This window comes from Saimiri boliviensis, chromosome 9 (assembly GCF_048565385.1).
Source record: "Saimiri boliviensis isolate mSaiBol1 chromosome 9, mSaiBol1.pri, whole genome shotgun sequence".
NCBI lineage: Eukaryota > Metazoa > Chordata > Mammalia > Primates > Cebidae > Saimiri > Saimiri boliviensis.
In genome coordinates this window covers 39,225,024-39,248,999 of record NC_133457.1, presented here as the reverse complement: position 1 = coordinate 39,248,999, position 23,976 = coordinate 39,225,024, and the positions used below count along the sequence as shown (strand labels likewise).

The 23,976-nt window shown below is 44.4% G+C and overlaps 1 protein-coding gene across 1 annotated transcript in view; it reads right to left on the bottom strand.

Moving 5' to 3' along the window:
- The window catches only part of LOC101031220 (ubiquitin-conjugating enzyme E2 E1), an 85,878-nt gene extending 79,196 nt beyond the window's left edge, over positions 1 to 6,682 (bottom strand). Inside the window, exons 1-3 of the mRNA XM_039480344.2 lie at positions 6,514 to 6,682; positions 5,166 to 5,350; positions 993 to 1,043 (exon numbers count right to left, since the gene is read on the bottom strand). Of these exons, the coding sequence (XP_039336278.1) occupies positions 993 to 1,043; positions 5,166 to 5,317 (203 nt within the window). The 5' untranslated portion in view covers positions 5,318 to 5,350; positions 6,514 to 6,682. The remainder of the gene's footprint in view (positions 1 to 992; positions 1,044 to 5,165; positions 5,351 to 6,513) is intronic.
- Between the last annotated feature and the right edge of the window lie 17,294 nt (positions 6,683 to 23,976).

Below are 23,976 nucleotides of genomic sequence, written 5' to 3'. Positions count from 1 at the left end.
CCACTGTTAATAAACAAAATATTTCATTTAGCTTTTTCCACCTGAATATTCCCACACACTCATCTTAAAAACTCTGTGTTATGGCCACTGAAGAATACTTTGCTCACATAACTTCTACTCCTACCAGTAAGTTTAAAATATTTCTGAAATCTCACATTCCTTTCCAATGCCGATCCTGAGAACTAGGTTAAATGTTATACTTAACTTTTAAAGTGCGGGAGTTACAGGACCTCCCTTAAATAAATGGCTCTATTCTCATACACAGTTGTAAGTTACCCCTCACTTCACTGTTGATCTAGTAAAGTCATCAGGTCTTCCATCTTGACTCAACAGTAGCAAAATGGCTTCTCTAAATAAAGTTGTAATCAACAAACCCTTAGAAAGCTGGTTTCAATTTGTTTTGAAACTGAAACACACATATGTATACAGCCTGAATAAAGCAAGTGAAAAAAACACCCCCATTAAAGAGTTTAAATCTACAATTTTAAAGAAACGCTTTATCAAAACCAGAAATTGTCTCCTGAATTGCTCTACCAAAAGCCCAGTAACAAATCTATATGTTATGGAGCAAGGCTGAAGATCCAGTGTTTAACTACGCTCTCTTGGCTTAGCAGAGACTGAATAAGGGATTACTATAGCAAAGCAGTTTTCCAAACCACAATGTCCTTCGCATGTAGGTTTTACATCATCCTTAATGGCATATTATCCGTGCCATCATCCGTGCCATAATTAGGCACGGATGCACCTTTAAATTTACTTTAGTTTTGTTTCATACACGTAAAAATGCACTCCAAATAAATACTTCTCCTCAACAGTATTGAGCTTGTCAGAGGCTCATCAAAACATTACACTCAGGTTAATGAATTTCAGCTGTTACGGGATGTTAGCGCCGCAGCAAGCAAAGAATAAAATAAAAAAGTATGTAATAAATAGAAAAACCCAAGACAAAGGTTAGAATTTTAAAAATAAAAAAAACCTGAAAGGTAACTCACCTGCAGTTAGGTGGAGGGTCTAAAGTGATGTCCGCCAGTTCCTTTTGAATTCTGGAGTGGGGGAAAGAGAGACAAACACAAGAAACATTACGGCGTGGAAACCTCACACCTGTAACGTGCAGGTCTGCAGACAAACCTAAGCGCGATCTTTGCCGATAGAATCTCGGGATTCTACCAGCAAAGAGGAAATTACACATCAAGAGCTTCAGGTCCCTAGTTTAGGAAAAAGCTTTTCACAAAGGTAGTGAGGCGGCCTGGGATCTCCTATTCTCATCTACAAAGTTTGGCTTCCAATCTTGCCTCGCACACCAAGGCAGCTCTATTCCTCGGTGTTTTCCATTTAGGACCTCATTTTTCAGTTTCTCACTTGCGGACCGCTTTCCTCAGTCCCTCCCCTCCATGTCCTCTCGGGACGGAGAGATCACAGCCATCAGCGGGTGGGAAGGACGCCAGTCTCCGGCCTCCCCTAACCCCTCGGGGCCCTTTCACCCCCCAGATGCCCCCATGCCCACCCCAGCAGGGCGCCCCCGACAGGCCGAAGGTCCGAGGCCTCGCCCGACACCAGACCCGCCCGGAGTCCTCAGTGACGAAGCCAACATGGCCGCTCCCCACGAGGCCCCTCGGGCCCGAGTGACCTGCCAGCCGTCGCGGGTTGCCCGGGCGGCCCAGGCCGCAGGTCGCTCCCTCGCGGTGGGCCGCCGCCGCCCGGCCACCCCGCCCCCGCCCCGCGCGCGCCCCTGACGGCTCGCGCCGCGCCGGCGAACTTGCGGGCGGGCGGGGGAGGGGACCAGGGTGCCCGCACGGGGGCTGCTCCGCGCCGCCCCAGCTCGCCACTCCCGGCGCCCAGAACCTCCGCCCGAGGCCGCGCGCGAACGCAGAGCGCGAACCCCGCCCGCCCCTCGGGCACCGCGGACCCCCCGGGCCGGCCCGCGACGGCACAGGTGCAGCGGACCCTGCCTCCGCCCCGCACGCTCGCCGGGACTCTAGGCCACCTCCCCGGACCTGCTTTTTCCAGGGCGTCCTCTAACTTCCCGAGGTCTGCCCCTTCCTTCGTGGTCCGCTCTTGAGCACACACTGGGCACAGACCCGGGACCTGCAGTTTTCTCCCTCCGCACCAACCCTGGACTTCACAAAGGGCCCCATCCCCCACTCCTAGGCCGAAGCCACCAGGCAGTTCACACCAAGCCCTGGCCTTTGTCTTTCGCTTACCTAGGCACTTAGAGCATCAATTAATACGACAAAGTTTGGGGCCTCTAAGCTTCTTCCACCTTCGAAACGGTGCCTAATTTTATAACCTTTCCTCCTCCCATCATATAAAGCCCAGTGGGGCTATGTTACAACTTAAAAATCTCACCGAGGCAGCACTGTAGTTAAAAAATTTTAAACACACACACACACAGAGACGCACAGACACACACAGTAATCTAATAAAAGATGCGTTTCTCTTTCCAAAGGTTTTCTGCGTAGGACAGGCTAACTATATGCGATGAGGAATAGGTTTTCAGGGCGACGGCTGGGGGAGGTTCTACAAACCTTCCTGCTGGAGGACATTTCCTGTCCCTACAAATCTGTCAACTTTAGAAAGGGGTTTGCTCACAATCTCAACTGACACGAATTTATTTGTGTCTACTGCTACCAAAAAGCGTTTCATTTCTGAGACATTCATACTCCTGCTGTTTGACTCGTGACTACATTACACTAAAAGTTTGGAACATTGGTTTCCGGATTCTTTACCTGAGTCTTTTCGAATAACTATTTTAAGACCTGCTACACACACAGGCAAAAACTTCCTCATCGGAGCACAATGCATATAAAAATACACATTGACTTCAGTCCTCCTTGCCCACCCAACTCCCACGATAAAATATTCACTAAAGCGGTAGTTGTTTAATACCTAAGAGGTGTTCATACCAAAAAGCTTTATCAACTTCATCTTGTCAGCATTTGCATTTCCAAAAAACTGGCAAGAGATTTGCAGGAGAAACTCATACCTATGTCCAGAGAGTCAGCCATTCTTGTTCAGGCCACTTTCAATGGGGGCTTTCCTCTACCCACGGTTTAGAAACCACTTTCCAGCATGCAGTTAGCAGGCTGTGAGTCTCACCAATTCAGGCTGCTTTTTCACTCCTTCTCCTGATAAATGTGCCCCTTCCAATTCTATGGGCAACACCTACCTTCCAAATCAATATATTTCACAGAACAGCTTCTAAAGGATCCCACCAACATCAATTTTCCCCTTTCTCTTTCCTGGATACACTGTCCCTCTCGGTTTTTTTTACCTTTTGCTATTAACCTTAGGTCTGCTTTAACACTAATAGCTACTACTCTTTCAGCAAGGTATCAGGGAGCTAAATTCACTGCAAAAACAAAACAAAAGCCCTGATGTTCATTTACAAGTAAAATTACTATTTGTAGCCTCCCACCTTTCGTTGTTTAAAACCTACCACCTCTTTCCCAGCACTTCCACATAAATTTTTAACTTGTTTAAATTATATGGACAAAGTATGTCTAGTGAAAAAAATCAATTCACTCACAACAAAAGCAGAATATTTTCTATTTGATACCTGTGTCTTTACCCCCAAATATATCTTCATGTACACCAGGGATATCTAGCAAAATATAAAGATGCAAATTGCTCAAAGCAAGTATCCTGGATTGATCACAGGAGGCCAAAAGCTGAATGAGGACCAGGGAGCCTAGAGTCTTGAGGTGGAGGGCAGTGCTAAGGAATGGCCCATCCCCAGTGGGCAGGGTAGATGCCAGGTTCCAGGAGAACCGCACAGGGCTCATCAGTGAGGGTCTGTTAGGCCTCCTGGGAAGCCTTACGATCAAACCAAATCTATAAAAACGAGAACAATCTTGCAGAGGCACCTTGCCACTTAGGACCTCCACACTATTTTTTAAGTCACTCCATCAGCCAATGGTTAGGTCACCAAAACACTGCCAAATTTTCAAATTACAAGTCAGGGAGAATGACAGAACAAACCCTCAAACCCTGACTTCCTGGCTGACTACTCAGTGGAGAGATCTAAAGTCTCATGTTCCACTTTATTTTTAAAAATTTTAAGGGTTTCCCTATCTAACCCACCATTCAGACTCCCTACTATGTTCCCGGTTTGCCACCTTTTTAACAACTTTCTAACTCTGAGATCAGAAGGATTTATAAAAAGGTGTTGGCCGGGCACGGTGGCTCAAGCCTGTAATCCCAGCACTTTGGGAGGCCAAGGCGGGTGGATCGCGAGGTCAAGAGATCGAGACCATCCTGGTCAACATGGTGAAACCCCGTCTCTACTAAAAATACAACAAAAAAAGGTGTCTTGGGTTCCTAGGAATCTACTAAAGATTCTTTTAAGTGTCATGGGGATCAGAGGATATTACTGAAGGATGGCAGGTGTAAAAAGTAGCTACCTCCAAGAGCTGTAAAAGGAAAAAAATAAAGAAAAAGAGACACTGCTTAAATTGAAAAAATAAGGCAAAGTAGCATTTTTACAGCATGAGGACGGCAAATAGGGTGAAAAAAAGATGAGTCTCCCTGAAATTTGGTAAACTGAAGTTCTCAAAGAGAATCACAAAAATAACCTGCAATAACGATTTTACAATCACTTACTGATTCATTCGTCTCAACTCTCAGAAAAATCTCTTTAAATTCCACCAGAGAACATCTGTCTTCACCTACGAAATTTTGTACCTGCTCATATGAGTTTCTTATTCCTTTTGCAATTTGTGGAGAAAGCTCTACTCAAAAAAGATCATCCATGCAACAGGTGAAAAGAAGGTAAAATGGTCACAGAATCCATTTCGATGGAGCTGTCTGAGCAGGTTATTACCAATTAAGAAACGGGATGATGGCCTTGGGGAAGGTCACAGATTAACCATTAGTGGGACAAATAATCTGAAATCAGATTTGGGGGTCGCTAATAAAAGTGGATGAGGATTGTTACAAACTTCGGCAAGAAATTCGAGAGCCAAGCCGCAACAGCTGTATGTGGGCAATGATTGAAAAAAACAAAAGCGGCAATAGAGAAAATAATTAGGGCTTCCAAGGCCCTTCTTTCATTTTTAAGAACACATAAACCGTGAGGAGCGTTTAAGCTATCCTCATTGGGAGGCAAACCAAAGGCAGCAAGAGGCAGTTCGGAAAATAGGAAGCCTGTGGAAAAAAGAGTACGGTACCTCTTGGCGCTGGTGGAGAGGAGTTTGGAGTTTTTGCTCATGCTGACTTTACTCTCCTTCTTCTTGGGGGTGTTTGTTTCTTTCTCGGTTTGCTGGTTGGAAGACGAAGATGAGGAGGAGCTGGTGCTGGCCCTCGAATCGTCATCCGACATATCGAACCCCCCACCCCACCCCGCAAACAGCCCCTGCAGAGGGGAGGGAAACAAAACAGAAACACACAAACCATGCAGCCAGTGTAAATAAGGAACTCGGGTGCTGTCAGGAGGGCATTGACCAGGGGCGCACGCGGCCGCCCACCGCCCTCCACTCGCTTTTCAAAGTCTGCAGGCCCATTAAGGCTTTTGCAAATCGGACGCGGCTTGTTTGTTTATTTTTGGCCCCAAGTGGGGAACGCGGTGGGAAAACGGTCTGGAGCTCCGAGAGCGGCCCCTCCCTCACCCCCCGGGGCTCTCCGCAGGGCAGGGAGGGAGTAACCGGGAGGCGAAGGAGGGCAGGGCGGGGGCGCGGGGCGCCACGGCGGGGCAGGGAGGGAAGGTCCCGGCGGCCGGCCGGCCTCGGGGCTATTTTTGTTCGCTTTCCGGGGGTCGCGGGGGGCCGGTGGCCCGGGTGAGACTGTGGGACCACGAACAGAGTTTGGCGAGGTCGGGAAGAGAGGAGGGGCGGGAAGGAGTAAGAGAGGAAGCCGAAACAGGGGGACGGAGGCGGGGAACGGGTGCCAGGGTGGGGGAAGGGAGAGGCCGGCGGGGGGCAGGGGCGACAAGGCCCGAGGCCCCCCCACCACGCGCCGCGCCCCGACGCCCCTCCCGGGCGGCCTGCCTCTGGGCCGCCCGGCTCAGGGCTGCGCGGCCGGGCGGGGGTCCGGAGCACACGCCCGATCGCCACTCGTGGAGGGGAACAGGGGCTGCGGCGAGGGGTGGGGGGGCTCGGCCTCCGCAACGAAGAAATAACAATGAGCCCTTCCGCCACGGAGGGGTAAATCCCCAGGAGCCCCCGCCCCTGGGGAAAACAGGGCTCCCCCAACTCCCCCCCACCCCCGCTCCCGGCCCCCTCGGCGGCCAGTGGGGGGTTCCTGGGGCAGCGCTGACAGTTCGAGCCACAATGACCCCCAGCCCCGACGCGGGCGGCCCCCGCAACCCACGCGGCCCGGGGTCCCTGCCCATCCCCCGCGGGCGGGCCCCGGACCCCTGGGGCTCCCCAGCCCCTCTCCGCCACCACCGCCCCCCCACCCGGCCCCGTGCCCGGCGCCCCGGCGGCCCCAGCGGTGCGGGTCGGGGGCGGCGGCGAGGGGTGTCCCCGAGGCCCGGCGGCGCGGCTGGGGGGCGGCGGGCCGCTGGGGGGATCCCCGTACCTCTCTTTGTGTCTGGCTCCTCCGTGCCGCCGCGGCGGCTGCTGCTGCGGCTGCGGCTGGGCCTGGCCACTCGTGTCTCTCTCTCGCTGGGAGAGAAGCGGAAGTGCAGCAACAGCAACTATTAAACAGGCAATGGCTTCCCCCAGCCACACACGCTCGCACACACACCACTCCTCCGCCGCCGCCTCCTCCTCCTCGCCCTCACCCCTCCCCCACCCGGCCGGTCCCACCCACCCGCGCTCCTCTCCCCCTGCAACACCTCCTGGGGGTGCACGAGGAAGACCCAGGAGACTCCAGAAAGCCCTGCCCCCCCCACCCCAACCCCTGCGCCTCCTCCGGACGCCCGGGAAGGGGGCGAGGGGTGTGAATTTCCTCTTAAGTGGTTTGGGAACCTGGATTCTGGGCGGGAGAGGGGAAGCCGACGGAGATGGGAGGCTCTGGGAGCTTTTGGAACTAGATGGAATAGGGGGCTCAAGAGAGAAAGTTCTTTCCAGTGAGGGCTTTTGGAAAGGAGACGGGGTAGGGAGGTGGCAAATTGGTGAAAAAGATAGTAATCTGGTGGCAAGGACTTTGGTCTACAGAATGCAGCGGGAACTCCACCTAAAAAGCGATCAGTTTAAAGGGGGGAAAAAAAAAATCACACAACAGGGGTTTTCTTTGGGCTGACACTTGCTGCTTCTAGCAATTTACCTGCTAGGAGCAGAGGTCAGTTTAGGCACGCCTGTGAGAAAATCCCAAACCAGGAGTTTTCTGCTTATGTCACGCGAGGCACGTGCAGTTTTACAATATTAAATTCTTCCAGTCACTTTTTATACAAAGTGATGTGGTTTTATAAGAGTAATACAAAGGTTTTGGTGACACGTGAAACCAACGTGTAACGGGCTTGCAAATGTGAGAAATCACTGGGAATAAGCTATATACTACTGAATTAGACTGGATTTAGAATTTTTGGTGTCATTTTACATTAGATATAAGGTTTGGTTTTGGGAAATTGGATGGAAAGGTCTGGGGATCGCAGTGCTTTCTTTAGATATAAATGCTATTCAGATAATAGTTTTGAAATAATCAGCAATTCTGAATTGTTCCTTATGTAGCATTTTTGTCAAATTAATTTTTTTAATATTAGGCCATCAAATTACGATTTAGTTTCTCACCTATGTGTCATTCCACTTGAAGGGAACTAAAGAGATATGTGCCATAAGACAGTGCCACATACACAAGGTCTTGTACGTTAAGGACACAGCCTCAGATTTCCATGGGTCACTCTAAATTATCTCTTTCAAACTGCCATCATTTTCCACGGCAACAGTGGCTTCACTTACTACAGGACAACCCAAGGTATAAAGCCCATGGCATATCCAGTAACCAGGAAAACCAGCATTCTCACGACCTAGCTGAACTCCTAACCATCAACCTGAAACTCCAGCTTTATCAAGACTCATAACGTAATTGTGCATGCTTCTTGCTCAATCCCTATCAGGAAACCTGTCTCGACCAGGAATTGTCATAGAGTCAAGAAGTTCAAAAGTTGGAAGAAATCTTCTGGGTCATAATTTCAGCCTCCTGCTTCCAGACAGAACTATTTCTCCACCATTGAAATGCATATAGATTTTGAAAAATTCTCCAGACATAACCTTTCTTAAGTGTTTGGTTTCAGGGGTCCTGGTAGAGTATATAAAAATGATGACATTCTCTGCCATATATTTGAAAATTTTTTTTAAACTTCTGAAAACCAGGTTGTATTCTTTTTGTTCTGATGAAAAGATATGAATTCAAGGAGAAAATAAGCAGATGAAATAAAATCAGGATGAGGAAAATAGTCTAAAAATAGTTATTAAAATTGAAGTGTCCTCTTATGAAAATTCTGGATTTCTGATACTTAAAAACGTATGTCTACATTATAAATACAATCAGTTAAAAAAAAATCGTATGTGTATAAAGATGAGAACTAGCAGAGATCACAGGAAAATAAAAGGTTTGATTTGCTGGAGTGATCAGGACAGTAGATGAATTTTCTTCTTTAATATTGAATTGCATAAATTGAATACTAGCTATAATAATAATTCTTTTAAAATACAACTTGCTGTTTTGTGTTGTGTTACTAATGAAAGAAATCATGAAATCTAACAGGTCCTCCTATAAGGAAAAGTGATTTCCCAACCATCTATCTGGAGGGCTTCTTGCCCCTCTTTTGTGTACCTTTCCCTCTCATCTCTAATACCCACTAGCTTGGGGTAGTGCCTTATGGTTTTGGAATGACCTAATGAGAGGGAATAAAAACTTCAAAATGTTTAGAAAAGAATCCAGTACTCTCAAAAGACTCATCTTTATGCCAAATTATTTTTAAAACCTGTATACAGCTATCTTAGGAAAAAGAAATCATATACAACTTTCTAGCTCTCCTTCTTATTAACTATAAGGTCTAAAGAGCTAAATTAACCTCCCTGAGCCTCCGTTTCCTCATCTATAAAGAGCAGGAATACCTGTGCTCTACTGACTGGCTGGGTCAAATGAGTATCTGTAATTAAGGTGATTTATTAGCTGTTATGCAAAGTAAGTTATTAATAATTCCACTCTCGTCTTATTTCTCAGGAATTTTCTTAGGACATGGATTCAGGGACTTTTTGATGCTTTTACTTTTTGTTTTTTTGTCACCAGGGCAGAAAAGAGGACATGGGGTTTTTATGATTTAGAACTGATGAAAATATAAGAAACCTTCCAAGAGAAACATACAGTCAAGGAATCATAAGACTTTCTGCCCAGAAGGGGCTTAAGGTATCTTTTAGTTCACACTTTTCATGTTGCAGATAAAGAAATCAAGGCAATTGAAAGCCGGTAAGTCGGCTGGGCGCGGTGCCTCATGCCTGTAATCCCAGCACTTTGGGACGCCGAGGTGGGCAGATCACAAGGTCAGGAGATTGGCACCATCCTGGTTAACATGGTGAAACCCTGTCTCTACTAAAAATACAAAAATTAGTAGAGCATGGTGGCTCATGGCTGTAATCCCAGCTATGTGGGAGGCTGAGGCAGAAGAAGCACTTGAACCAGGGAGTCAGAAGTTGCAGTGAGCTGAGATCGTGCCACTGCACTCCAGACTGGAAACAGAGTGAGACTCTGTCTCAAAAAAAAAAAAAAAGAAAGCCAGCTGATATGTCTTAACCAAGGTCATGCAGTAAATTGGTGGCAAAATTGTGTTGTTATGATCCATGCTGTCCACAAATGATCTTGTCAGTTCTGGCAATATTGGAGTGGGAGAAGAGCCTCAATTACATTGCAGAAAAATATATTAAATATGAGAGGGTAGGGTGCGGTGACACATCTGTAATCCCAGTACTTTGTGAGGCCAAGGCAGGCAGATTGCTTGAGCCCAGGAGTTCAAGACCAGCCTGGGCAACATGGCAAGACCCTGTCTCTACAAAAAATGCAAAACTTAGCCAGGCCTGGTGGCACATGCTTGTGGTCCCAGATACTTGGGAGGCTGAGGTGGGAGAATCACCTGAGCCCAGGAGGTGAAGGCTGCAGTGAGCTATGACTGTGCCACTGCACTCCAACCTGGGTAGTGAAAGTGAGACCCTGTCTCAAAATAAAAAAATAAATAAAATAATATTATCTGACAATATTTTTGAGAATATATTAACAATCAAGACCCTTAGAGAAGTGGGAACATAGACGCAAGCTAAGGGAATCACTGCTTTTCTAACATTTACTTGAACAAACTAATGACTGCTTTTGAGGTTCCCCACCCCCAACCCCATCCTGAGAATAGTCCTCATTATTTCTTTATTTTGCCTATATGGATATATTTTAAATAGATAACACATTTTTGTGCTATATTATTATTCTAAAGAAACCAGAGAATATGCCATGAAAATATATTTCTGCCCCTTCCCCCACCCCTAATTTCCTTTGGATAAAGTGATTTTCTGTTGTAGTCTATGCATGTGTAAGCAAACGCGTACATATGCACTGAGTGCTTTGATGGTAATGTTCAATTTACGTTTTAAAAAGCACATCCAGTCACAGAAACCCGAGTAGTATTACACTGTGACATCTTGTGGACTTTGAGAAAGTGGGCTCTAGTTTTTGTTAGTACCTATTCCTGGTTTTCAGAATGACCCAATTCTCTTGTTCAAGTCATCTTTAGAGTATTAAGTACATTTAAGTAGGAGCACTTGAAGATCAAGGTGCCAGTTGATCACTTGGAGGTGAAATAATACAGCTGAAAGGAGACTTGGTCTAACTTTTTGACTTGTTACTTACACTGAAATTCAAGTATTTCATAAATACTTGAAATATTTATGGTATTCTCTCTGGCCAATTTCATGTCCAAAAAATTGTCAAGCAAGTTAACATTTGTTAATATGGTTTTTAACTTACCTTATGGCTTAATAGAAAGGATTTTCTTTGCTGGGTACAGTGGCTCAAGCCTGTAATCCCAGCACTTTGGGAGACTGAGGCAGGCAGATCACCTGAGGTCAGGAGTTTGAGACCAGCCTGGCCAACATGGTGAAATCTCATTTCTACTAAAAATACAAAATTTAGCCGGATGTGGTGGCATAAACCTGTAATCCCAGCTACTCAGGAGGCTGAGGCAGGAGAATCACTTGAACCCAGGAGACAGAGGTTGCAGTGAGTTGAGATTGTGCCACTGCACTCAGCCTGGGGTAATGGAGCAAGACTCCTTAAAAAAAAAAAAAAAAAAAGATTTCATTTTTTCATCAAAAGAACAACAAAAAAAAATCTTGTGTTTGCAATGTATAAAGAATTTATATAAAGCCTTTCTAGGAAAAATGGACTCACTGGATTTCAGCAGACTTGTTTCATTTTATAATTCTACTTTGGCTGAAAAATCCATTCCTTGTAAGAATGAGAAGGAAAAGTTCAAAAAGAAGGTTCGATTCCATAAAGACTAATACAATCTGGGGCATTTATCTTCAATCTGGGTCATTTTTCCATAGGCCCTTTTTAAAAAAATAAAATAGTACTGATCCCATTGAAGGACCCTAAGCACTATTATACTTGGTTGGCCCGAGTATTGCTATCACAGGAAGGTAGGACAGAGCTAAATTATTTCTTCTACCACATGGAGGCATTGAACAACCATGTGATTTTCAAAAATTTTCAAGACTTGGTTAGAGTCTAATGTCTCAGGCAAGGACAAAAAGGTTGATTTGATGTCCACAAAAGGATGGTGATTAGTATGAAAGTACTCTTCTCAGTTTGTAATTTAGCATCTCCTCTGTAGGTGCTATTTTTTTAAACAAACTAGCCTTCTTCAGCTTTCTATACACTGATCATGTAAGAATAGACTATATTGGAATAAGTTGGATTATAATTTGAGCAGTTTGGTTCATTAGTCTCTGAAACCTTTTCCTGAATTGAACACTTTTCCAGTTTACTGAAATTTGAAGGAATGAAATAGTAGGGAATAAATATTTTTTATTTCATGCTCTTAATTATCTATTGTGAAACTTTTAAAAAATATTAACTTCTCCACAGTTCTATGGTATGGCAAATCTATAGTCAGGGATCCAGTTTTGAATTCAAAATTTATCTAAAAAATTGTAAACCCCAGAAGCAATTGGCAGCAAAGATTCCAATCTCAACTTGCTGAGCCTACAGGACAAATTCTGTCTTTGCCACTGATTGTACTCATATCTGTGCCACAAATAAATTAATCAACAAATATTTATTAATTAGTCTGGGTAGGCTAAGTACAGTCCTGAGTGCTTTGACAGATGTTAAGAAGTTCTTTCTTTTTCCTTTTAGAGACAGGATCTTGCTTTGTCACCCAGGCTGGAGTGCAGTGGCTCAATCATAGCTCGCTATAAAATCCTGGGATCAAGCAATCCTCCTGCTTTGGCTTCCCCAGTGGAGTCACTGGGATTACAGGCATGAGCTACCACAATGCACCCAAGATGTAAAGAGTTCTAAGAGGTAGCCTCTGGCCTCCAGTAAGGACCAGAGGAAAAGGGATTAGAGCTGAGCCTAGAAGGACAAGTAGGGCTTGGGAAGATAAGGCATTCTCAGGTATTTAAATCACACTGAAAATGACGGGGAAAAGGTCAGATGCGGTGGCTCACACCTGTAATCCCAGCACTTTGGGAGGTCAAGTCGAGTGGATCACCTGAGATCAGGAGTTCGATACCAGCCTGGCCCAAAAGGTGAAACCCTGTATCTACCAAAAATACAACAAAAACTAGCCAGGCATGGTGCAGGCGCCTGTAGTCCCAGCCACTCGGGAGGCTGAGACAGAAGAATTGCTTGAACTGGGGAGGAGAGGTTGCAGTGAGCTGAGATGATGCCACTGCACTCCAGCCTGGGCAATGGAGCAAGATTCTGTCTCAAAAAAAAAAGAAAAGAAAATGATGTGGAAAAATATCAGACTTGAAATAGACTATTATTAAAATATAAAATTACATATATAAATTGTAAACTGTAAAACATTGTATTATCAAAATAATATTTTATTAGAAACAAAAAGAAACTGGCCTTTGTTCTTTTTGTTGTTGTTGTTGTTGTTTGTTTTTTGAGATGGAGTGTCACTCTGTCACCCAGGCTGGAGTGCAATGGTGCTATCTTGGCTCACTGCAACCTCCGCCTCCTGGGTTCAAGCAATTCTCTGCCTCAGCCTCCTGAGTAGCGGGGATTACAGGTACCCGCCACCACACCTGGCTGATTTTTGTATTTTTAGTAGAGACGGGGTTTCACCATCTTGGCCAGGCTGGTCTTGAACTCCTGATCTCATGATCCACCCGCCTCGGCCTCCCAAAGTGCTGGGATTACAGGTGTGAGCCGCCATGCCCGGTGGCCTTTATTCTTTAAAAACATCACTAGTATGAAACACAAGGAAAAACTGAGACTCTAGATTAAAAGAGATGAAAGAGGCACAAGAACCAAATATAGTATGTGATCCTGATCAGACCCTGCACTGAACAGAAAAAAAATTGTAATGGAAAGAATTGGGTCAATTGAAAAAATTGGAGTCTGAAATTTAGATTAAAGTATATATCAATGTTAAATTTCCTGAAGTTGATAACTATGCAGAGAATAATTTTGCTTTTAGAAAATAAACAGTGAGATATTTAGGGGTAAAGGCACGTGATATCTGCAAACTATTTCAAATAGTTAAAAAAAAGCAAAGCAAATAATACAAATTGGTAAATCTGGGTAAAAGGGGTGTATGAATGTTTTCTGTGTTATTTTTGTAACTTTTCTGTAAGTTTGAAACTTAAAAAATATATATGTGTAGTTACCTCAGAGGAAATGAAATGGAGTGGAATGAGGGAGAGATTGCTAACGCATTACATATTTCTGCATCATTTCTTAAAATAATGTGCATTACCTTAGTACACTTTTAAAATCCAACCACTGAGTCTTTAAAGAACAAAAAATATCTGTGGAAGCAGAAAAATGCAGAAAGTGATTGGGAAGACCATGAATAGAGTAATTTGGGTGAAAGATTCAGAAAACTAAGTGAACGGAGAGGAAGAAGGATGAAAAGTAGGTACCAAGAGCTTGTGGAGGGGTGAGTAAGAAGCCTGGATTTCGTTATAGGATAAGAAGCACACCCGCCAGGCGCGGTGGCTCACTCCTGTAATCCCAGCACTTTGGGAGGCCAAGGCGGGTGGATCACGAGATCAAGAGATCAAGACCATCCTGGTCAACATGGTGAAACCCCGTCTCTACTAAAAATACAAAAAAATTAGCTGGGCATGGTGGCGTGTGCCTGTAATCCCAGCTACTCAGGAGGCTGAGGCAGGAGAATTACCTGAACCCAGGAGGCGGAGGTTGCGGTGAGCCGAGATCGCAGCATTGCACTCCAGCCTGGCTAACAAGAGCGAAACTCCGTCTCAAAAAAAAAAAAAAAAAGAAGCACAAGGGGAAAACATTGGAGGCATTTTACCCTATGGGCATTTTAAGAAGATTAGTTTGATAGAAAAGCCAGAAAGGAGTCCAGGTAACCAAGGAGGAAGCCATTGAGGAAGGCTAGGCTTAGGGAAGCAGCTCCTAATTCCTAATTCTCCATGCTTATTTTAACAAATCACTGTTTAATGTTGAAGCTCTAGGAATCCAAATCCCATGTTAGAGAATCTGTCTGCTTAGAACTGCTTTAGAACCATGCTTGGCCCTTAGTAGGCATGCAAGAAAAAGTTAACCAAGGGAGGGAATGAAAGCCATCCTTGTCTTTAGTATTGTTCTTTCTTTCCCTTTTCCCCGTTTCTTCTGATGTTCCATGATTCACGCATACATGATTACACCATCAAGCCCTTGACAAGGATCGTGTGGGTGGGTGTTGTTCACTGAAAGAGGGTGGGTGACCCCAAGATGAGGCCTAAAATGACCACCCCTCCCCAGCCCCCAGCATTGTAAGGAATTCAAGCCTTGACATCAGATTGACAGAATTCCAAACCCAAAGAGCTCTAGAGACCAAGTATTTCCCGTCCTATTGACAGGTGAAGACACTGACATGCAGGGAGGAAGGATGAATTTTCTGAGGTCAGGCAAGTAGGCAGCAGCAGAACCGAGGCCTTTCCCTGGAAGGAATCAAAGTGGACCATGGGACTTGTGGAATCTGCATCTCTAGACCTCAAGCATGGAGCAGTGGGGAGGGGTTACAGAAGCGAGGGGGAACCCCCCTGGAGGCAGGCATGCTCTCATTCTTTTTTTTTTTTTAAGATGGTGTCTCGCTCTGTCACCAGGCTGGAGTGCAGTGGCGTGATCTTGGCTCGCTGCAACCTCTGTCTCCCTGGTTCAAGCCATTCTGCCTCAGCCTCCTGAGTAGCTGGGATTACAGGCACGCACCACCACACCCAGCTCATTTTTGGATTTTAGTAGAGGCGGATTTTCACCATGCTGGCAAGGATGGTCTTGATTTCCTGACCTTGTGATCTGCCTGCCTTGGCCTCCCAAAGTGCTGGGATTACAGGCATGAGCCACCGCGCCCGGCAGGCATGTTCTCATTCTATCTACCCAGCTACTACTGCTTTCCGGGAATCTGTGCTGTCTCATAGTCTTTGATATCCCTCCAGCAGTGGGCACTGGGCTGGACACACACACACACACACACACACACACACACACACACACACACAACCCTTGTTTCCTGAATTACACTCACTTAATTGAAAGCTACCCTAAATCTCACAGTGAAGCCCAGACAGATATTTTCCCAATGTGATTAAGAGGATATAAGCAAAGATTCCTACATCCCCCTTTCATCTCTGACTTTAGTCATCTTGAGAAGTCTTTCAGATCTTGGTGAAGTAGTAGGAAACAGGAAAATAGTGAGCGTAATCACATTGGTTTTGTGGCTGAAACTACACATGTCACTGCTGGGTTCCTCACAGATTGTCAGGGGCTGAAAGTTGGGGAGTATCCTTGCCCCTTTTCCCCATTGCTTCCTTTTTCTCCACTCCTCCGTCCTAGAGAAGAGCTCAGTTCAGGGTAGTTATGAGAATGAACACATCCAAGTTTCCACACCTGCCTTGCCTCTTGCTGGCTGGCTGTGTATCCTTGGAAAGTTGTAAAATCTGCCTGAAACTTTGTTGCTGCATATGTAAAACTGGGATAATAAAACTCACTTCATAAGGGTTTTTTTTACTGTTTTTTTTTTTTTTGTTTTTGTTTTTTTTTTTTTTTTTGAGACGAAGTCTTTCGCTGTCACCCAGGCTAGAGTGCAGTGGCACAATCTCAGCTCACTGCAGCCTCCACCTCCTGGGTTCAAGCAATTCTCTGCCTCAGCCTCCTGAGTAGCTGGGATTACAGGCGTCTGTTACTGCACCCGGCTAATTTTTGTATTTTTAGTAGAGATGGGGTTTCACCATCTTGGCCAGGCTGGTCTTGAACTCCTGACCTCGTGAACCAACCACCTCAGCCTCCCAAAGTGCTGTGATTACAGGCCTGAGCCACCGCGCCCGGCCTTCATAAGGTTTTTTTGAAGGTTAAATGAGAAACATCTGTAAAATGCTTAGTCCTGTTCCTGGCATGGCCTAAGTGCCCAATAAATAGTAGCTATTATCCATCGAGTCTAACGTGTCTCCCAGCCTAATGCATTATTTCAGTGCTCAATTCAGCCACGTTTCTTTGGCTGATCCAGAGACACTAAGAATGAAAGCTTTAGTTACTAGAAGAATTCATGCAGCTGAACCTCACTTACATACTATTTTGTGTTGTTTCCCGTCAGTTGAGAATTTGCAGGCAAAGGGAGGCCAGGACCCTTGTAGTATTCCAGCTCCACCTCAGTGCCAAGCTCATTCCAGGAGCGGAGTAACCACCTGTTGATTGATTACTATACCGACAAGAGCCCGGAAAAAGCATGAACAGACAGGCAGGTCAGAAAACATCTGGGGTTTGCCCGCAAATGTTCCTCTCTAAATGAATGAATCAGAATGGCCCAAGGTGCTTCTGCTTAAGTTGTTCCAAAAACTATCAAGAGAAAGATCTTTTCAGAGGATTTGCATCCATTGCCTGAAATTAACTCTTTCTCTTTAAATGGAAAAGGTAGTCCAGCCTCTTAGAAGTGTTAAATCAAGAGATCTCAGAAACAGCTGGCTGTGAGCAAGTTGGGATTTTCAAAGTTTAAAACACAAAAAAAATTCCCTGGGAAGTTTGTCAGTCGCAAGATGGGCAAGTATGGAAAATGTTGGTGAAAATCTTTAGGTTCCTTAACAGGTTAATTTTCCCCTGGAAGATTTGCTCATTTATTCTTGGAAGTAATATGTGTACTAACATAATTGGTACTTTTTGTTTGAAAAGGCCATTCTCAGCCAGGCTTGGTGGTTCATGCCTGTAATCCCAGCACTTTGGGAGGCCAAGGCAGGCAGATCACCTGAGGTCAGGAGTTCGAGACCAGCCTGATCAAAATGGAGAAATCCCATCTCTACTAAAAATACAAAATATTAGTCCAGTGTGGTAGTATTACACCCAGCAGGCCTGTAATCCCAGCTACTTGGGAGGCTGAGGCAGGAGAATCACTTGAACCCGAGAGGCAGAGGTTGCAGTGAGCCAAGATTACACCATTGCACTCCAGCCTGGGCAACAAGAGCCATGAGGGGCTGGCGGGGGGAGTGGGAGGAAAGCCATTCTCAGAAACATCTGTGAGTTACTCCATCTCCAAAAAAGAAAAAAAAAAAAAAAAGGAAAGGCCATTCTCAGAAACATCTGTGAGTTATTCAGATTCTTACGTGTAATTTAGAAGAGAGATTTAGGACTGGATAATTTGGGGAAACATTTGCTCTCTTCTTAGGGTTCTTAATTTTTACTATATTGAGGGGTTGACAGCCACAACTTTTTTGAAAACTGATTTTTTTCTTACAATAATGAAAAGTAAAGATTTCTATTCAGAAACCCTCTAATAGTAAACAAAACAAAACAAAACAAGCCAGTTACCCACAATTTCTCGATCACTCCTTGGCACCACTGTACCTGTGACTGCTATAGGCAGATAGATCAGGGTTTTTTTCTAACACTAAGATTTATGTTTCAGTGCTGACAGTTTACGTAGTTCCAGTTGTGTCTTAGCTTAAAATAAATCTTTGGGGTGATGGGTTGGTCTATGAGGTATAGATTTAAGATGTTATTTTTGGAAACTGCTTGAGAATAAAATGAAAACTCGTGATTTTCCTTGAACTTGGCTTGAAAGTAAAATAAAGATTTTATGAACTGGGAGGTGAATACATTTACTCTCCCCAAACCTTCTCACTTGTAAATGAGTGGCTTAGTGGAGATCCTAGAGTGGGGAATTTGAATCCTAGATTTTTCGTAGCTCTGTTCCTGCTTGTGAATCAATCGTTACGTAAACTATTAACCATCCTCTGATTTTTTAAAAAAGTACTTACAGTTCCAATGTGTTTATATTATAAACCCATATTATTAGATTAATATCCCATCATTTATTTATTGCACATCTAAGTGCTTCACAGGTCCCCAAACTAGATAATTTAGGTTTGACCCTTCATAGGAATGATGAAAGAGGTTTTCCTTGGGAGTATAAGGTGGGGTGTTTTTTTCCCCCTGACAGGTAGGATTTTGTTGTCCTCGCCTCAGGAAATGTACATGAAACTCCTAGTTGTGTAAGAGGTGGAAGGCAGAGCTATGCTGTGTGTCACCATCCCTGAATGGACATTTGGACATGGTACCGTGCAGGGTCATGTCCTGAACAACTCTGACACATGGCTTCTGCTTTCTAAAACGGTACTTTTAAAATTTGTTTACTTTTTATCATCAAAAGATTTCAGATCTTTTTCTGCTAAATTAATTTAATGTAAATGATAGATATCAAGATAATTTACCCAGCTGGGCACAGTGGCTCACACCTGGAATCCCAGCACTTTGGGAGGCCAAGGTGGGCAGATCACCTGAGGTCAGGAGTTTGAGACCAGCCTGGCCAACATGATGAAACCCCATCTCTATTAAATACACAAAAATGAGCCAGGCATGGTGGCATGAGCCTGTAATCCCAGCTACTCAGGAGGATGAGGCTGGAGAATCACCTGAACCCGGCAGGCAGAGAGGCAGAGGTTGCAGTGAGCCAAGATTGTGTCACTGGATTCCAGTCCGGCAACAGAGCCAGCTCCACCTCAAAAAAAAAAAAAAAAAAAAAAAAAAAGATAACTTACCCTTAAATTCTTCAACATGATTTTTCAAAAGCTAGACACATACTATTACCACATTTGACAAAACTAGCAATAGGTCCCTGATATTGTAAAAATATTCTGTCCATCTTTAATTCTCAATTTTCTTTTAGGTTCAAATCAGTATTCTTCTAAAGATCATGAACACTATTTTTGTTTGTTATGTCTCTCTTACTCTGTTGCCCAGGCTGCAATGCAGTGGTGCAAACATGGCTCGCTGCAGCTTCGACCTCCCAGGCTCAAGTGATCCTTCCACTTCAGCCTCCCAAGTAGCTGGGACTACAAGTGTGAGCCACCATGCCAGGTAATTTTTGTATTTTTTATAGAGATGGGATCTTGCCATGTTGCCCAGGCTGGTCTCGAACTCCTGACCTCAAGCAATCCATCTGCCTTGGCCCCCCAAAGTGCTGGAATTACAGGTGTGAGCCACTTCACTGGGCCAGTTATATTTCTTTCCATCTAAAACAATCCCCTAATTATTCCACCTCTTCTGCCTTTCTTTTATTTGTGGCATTGATTTGTTGAAAAGATGTATGGCCAGTCTGTGTTGCAGAAAGTCCCACATTCTGGATTAGCTTGGTAGTTTTCCACACGGTACCATTTAACATGACTCCTCTATCTCTTTTGTTATTTTCTGTGATTTTCTCTTTTGAGGACTCTATCTCTTCTATGTCTTATAATTTGAGGTTTCATAGTAAGGCATGATTCAATTCCAGTTACACATTTTTGGCAAGATAGTCAAGTCATAGCATAGGCAACACTGTGTATGTCCCGTTGTGTCACATCAGGAAGTGATGACTGCTTGCCACTTAAAAGGCGTCTCTTGAGAAGGAGCAATATCTACCATTTCTCATTTGCCTTAACACCACTGGACCTAAAGCCCAGACTGTGAACATCATTTACCCTCTTTTATCAGTTTTCTGTGGGAGACAAACCAATACTAGTCTCTCTAACTTCACAAGATATGGTAAAGACTCCAGGGGACAATGTCAACAACATCATAATACCACCATCACTAATACCTGTCATTTATTGAGCAATCACTATGTCAAGACCTGTGCCAGAGCCTTCCACTCATGATTTCAGTGAATCCCCACAATAACCATGAGAGATGGGTACTATTGTTATCACCACCATTGTACAGGTGCCCAAACTGAGTCACAGCACGTTTAAGCAACTTGGCCAAGGTCAAACAGCTGGTAAGAGGGGGTGGTGGGGTGGAAAGCCACGCAGCCTGGCCGCAAAGCCTGCTTAGGAAACGCTGGTATCATCCAAAAGTAAAGCAATGGCACAGAAATGCCGGTTGTATTAGGGGATGGAGAAGACATGTTTCTTTTGTTTTTCTCTATTTTTCAGACTTCCACTGCTGCTACTCTATTACTTTAATAACCATAACATGAATAGGTGCTTAAAGTGAGACATATAATATGAATATAAAGTAACAATCAGAATCATTTATTAGGTACTTGTTCTAGTGGTACTGACAACAGAATAAAAGGAATCACATCAACGGTAATAAAAAAAAAGCTGCCTAGAGGCAAATAGACACAGGAACTGACACCATAAACATTATTCTATATTTTCTTCTCTACAATTTTACTCTTTTTGTCCCGTTTTATTTGACATATGGCTCACTTCATAAAAATGTTTAAATATTGATTTCCAAATAGCTTTAGTTGGTTCTAAAACATTATTAATAGACCATGTGGTTCTGGAAGGATCCATTCTGCTGTTTCTGTTAAAAAAAAAAAATCCTTTTAAAAAAATTTTTTTTGAATCAAGATAGTTGGTTGGTCAATTATACCCAAACAAGGTGACCATGCAATTTTTTTCTTTTTTATTATCTGTTTGTTTATTTATTTATTTTTGAGATGGAGTCTCACTCTGTTGCCCAGGCTGGAATGCAGTGGTGCGATCTCGGCTCCCTGCAACCTCCGCTTCCAGGGTTCAAGTGATTCTCCTGCCTCAGCCTCCCTAGTAGCTGGGACTACAGATGTGTACCACAATGCCCCACTAATTTTTATATTTTAGTAGAGATGGGGTTTCACAATGTTGGCTAGGCTGGTCTCAAACTCCTAACCTCAGGTGAGCCACCCACCTTGGCATCCCAAAGTGCTGGGATTACAGGCATGAGCCACAGCACCCAGCCCTACTTTCTTTTTTAAAGTTTGCATCTATAGTATCTAAAGAGGCACTGCCCAGTGTGTCCTCTGTGTTAAACCTCTTATATGGGCATCTGTCTTCTCCAAGGTGTGAAATCATACTTGGCAAACAATATCTGAGCCCCTAGAAACCTCAGCCAAAGTCATCACATTTTACGCCCAAGCACGGTAAAGGTAGCCATGAATATGGTGTGCATACCCCAGAAGATCTTCGCCGCTAAAGTCACTAGGAGGGTTTTTTCTCCTGTCTTCCTCTTCTGCTTCAACTATTAGAAATATAAAATGTTTAATTTGGTATCTGTAATAGTTCTAATCCCAGAAATATTTATTATGACTTCATATGAAAGCCATTAAGATCTCTAAAATCAATTAAAAAATATATACATCACCCATTGGTATAAGCAAGCTATGATAAAGTAACTAATGATATTACAAAATTTAAAAATCAAAATTGTCTTTTATCATGCCTAAATGGTTATAAAAGGAAAAATATGATTTCATGAAATTTCATATAGCTTATTTCTACTCAAAAGCTTCTAAACATTGTCTTTGGGTGTGGGTTTGGGCTGTTAATATGAGCTGATATGTATTGTTTGCTTGCCTAGTTCTAAGCACTTCACTTGCATTGTTTCACTTAATCAGCCCTGTAAGGTAGCTGCGTTTATCATCCCCAATTTACAGATGAGAAGACTGATGCTTAGAGAGGTTAAGTAGCTAAACAGAGTCACATGGCGTTTAGGCAGCAGAGTCAGGACTCTCTGGCTCCAGAGCCCAACCTCCCAGCTGCACACAGATGATGATAAATAGTGAATACAATTATCGTCAAGCGAATTTCAAACTCGAAAAATATGCAAACTCAAAACCTAGTAGAATACCTTTTGCTAAACCTAGAACTACACAACACAAGGAATCGAGTTATACGATGCAGTTTTAGAAGCTGGGACTCAGACTCCTGTTTCCTGCATCAGCAGCAGAAGAGAATTCCTGCCACTCAGACGTTTTCTCTCCTCCCGACTTCCCTGGTAGTCGGTGGGCATTTTTCATGAAGATGCTCACAGCCCCTCTGGTGTCTGCAGCTGCTCTGCATCTGGCATTTTCCCTCCCACCTCCCCGCTCAAGGCTCTGGCAGGCAGTGAGTGTGTCTTCTTTCCCATCCCCTTGGGTTTCACCCAGGAGTCAATCAATAAACATTTGTTGAATGAATACATGAATGAATGAGTGAATGAATAAAACAGCTGTCAAACTAGCCACAGATGGAAAAGTCTGCAGAGGTACATAAATAGTAAGCTGGTAGTCTAAAGTAGCCTCGGCCTGACCAGATGTAAATTCCACTGAACTTCAAGTTAAGTTGGGGATCATTTATTCTGTATGAAATATCATGTCATTTACTTCACATTTCAAACTTGATTTCCTCAATATTATTCAACACTTCACTTTCTGTGTGATTTGGTCCAGTCACTTCATCTCCCTGGTCCTTGTTTACTCAGTTATAAAATGATGCTACAGCCAGGCGAGGTGACTCAAGCCTGTAATCCCAGCACTTTGGGAGGCCAAGATGGGTGGATCACCAGGTCAAGAGATCGAGACCATCCTGGTCAACATGGTGAAACCCCGTCTCTACTAAAAATACAAAACATTAGCTGGGCATGGTGGCACGTGCCTGTAATCCCAGCTACTCATGAGGTTGAGGCAGGAGAATGGCCTGAACCCAGGAGGCGGAGGTTGCGGTGAGCCGAGATCGCGCCATTGCACTCCAGCCTGGGTAACAAGAGTGAAACTCCATCTCAAAAAAAAAAAAAAATGAGGCTATAAAGCCATGCCTTGTGGTCAGGCATGGTGGCTCACACCTGAAATCCCAGTGTTTTGGGAGGCCAAGGCAGGTCGATAACCTGAGGTCAGGAGTTTGAGACCAGTCTGACCACCATGGCAAAACCCCGTCTCTACTAAAAATATAAAAAATTAGCCGGGCGTGGTGGTGCACACCTGTAATTCCAGCTACTCGGGAGGTTGAGACAGGAGGATCGCTTGAACCCAGAAGGCAGAGGTTGCAGTGAGCCGAGATTGTGCTACTGCACTCTAACCTGGGTGACAGAGTCTTACTCTGTCTCACACACACACACACACACACACACACACACACACCCCATACCTCACAGGCTGCACTAAGAATCAGATAAAGTCATGTTGGAGGTGAGAGGGAATGCTCTGTCAACTATACAGTGCCTTTGGATGCTGCCATCATCATGTGTTCATTGGCCCCTGACATTTGTAGTCTTTGTACATCTAGTCTTTGTACATCAGGGATACCTAAATGCATTGTTCAAGGAGAGTATTGTGGAAAGAATTCACGAGTCCCTGATGGCACTCATGGGAACAAAACAAACTATAGCCTGAGAAGGACTTTCATGAAGCCAGGCTGTGGCAGGTGGACCGCAGAGCAAGGAAGGCCGTCACTGAGCTGCACCTTCAGAAAATCCGAGCAAAGACTCAAAAATCTTTGAAATCATCTTGCTCCTCCTTGTCTCCATCTCAGCCATGACCATCCTTCAGTCAAGGCTCTGACTGACAGCTGACAACCTGATTGTGTAATTAAGCCATGCAATTGGCCTTGAGACAGTCATCCAGGAGGAAAACGCTGGGCTTGAGCCACAGCACCTGCCCAGGTG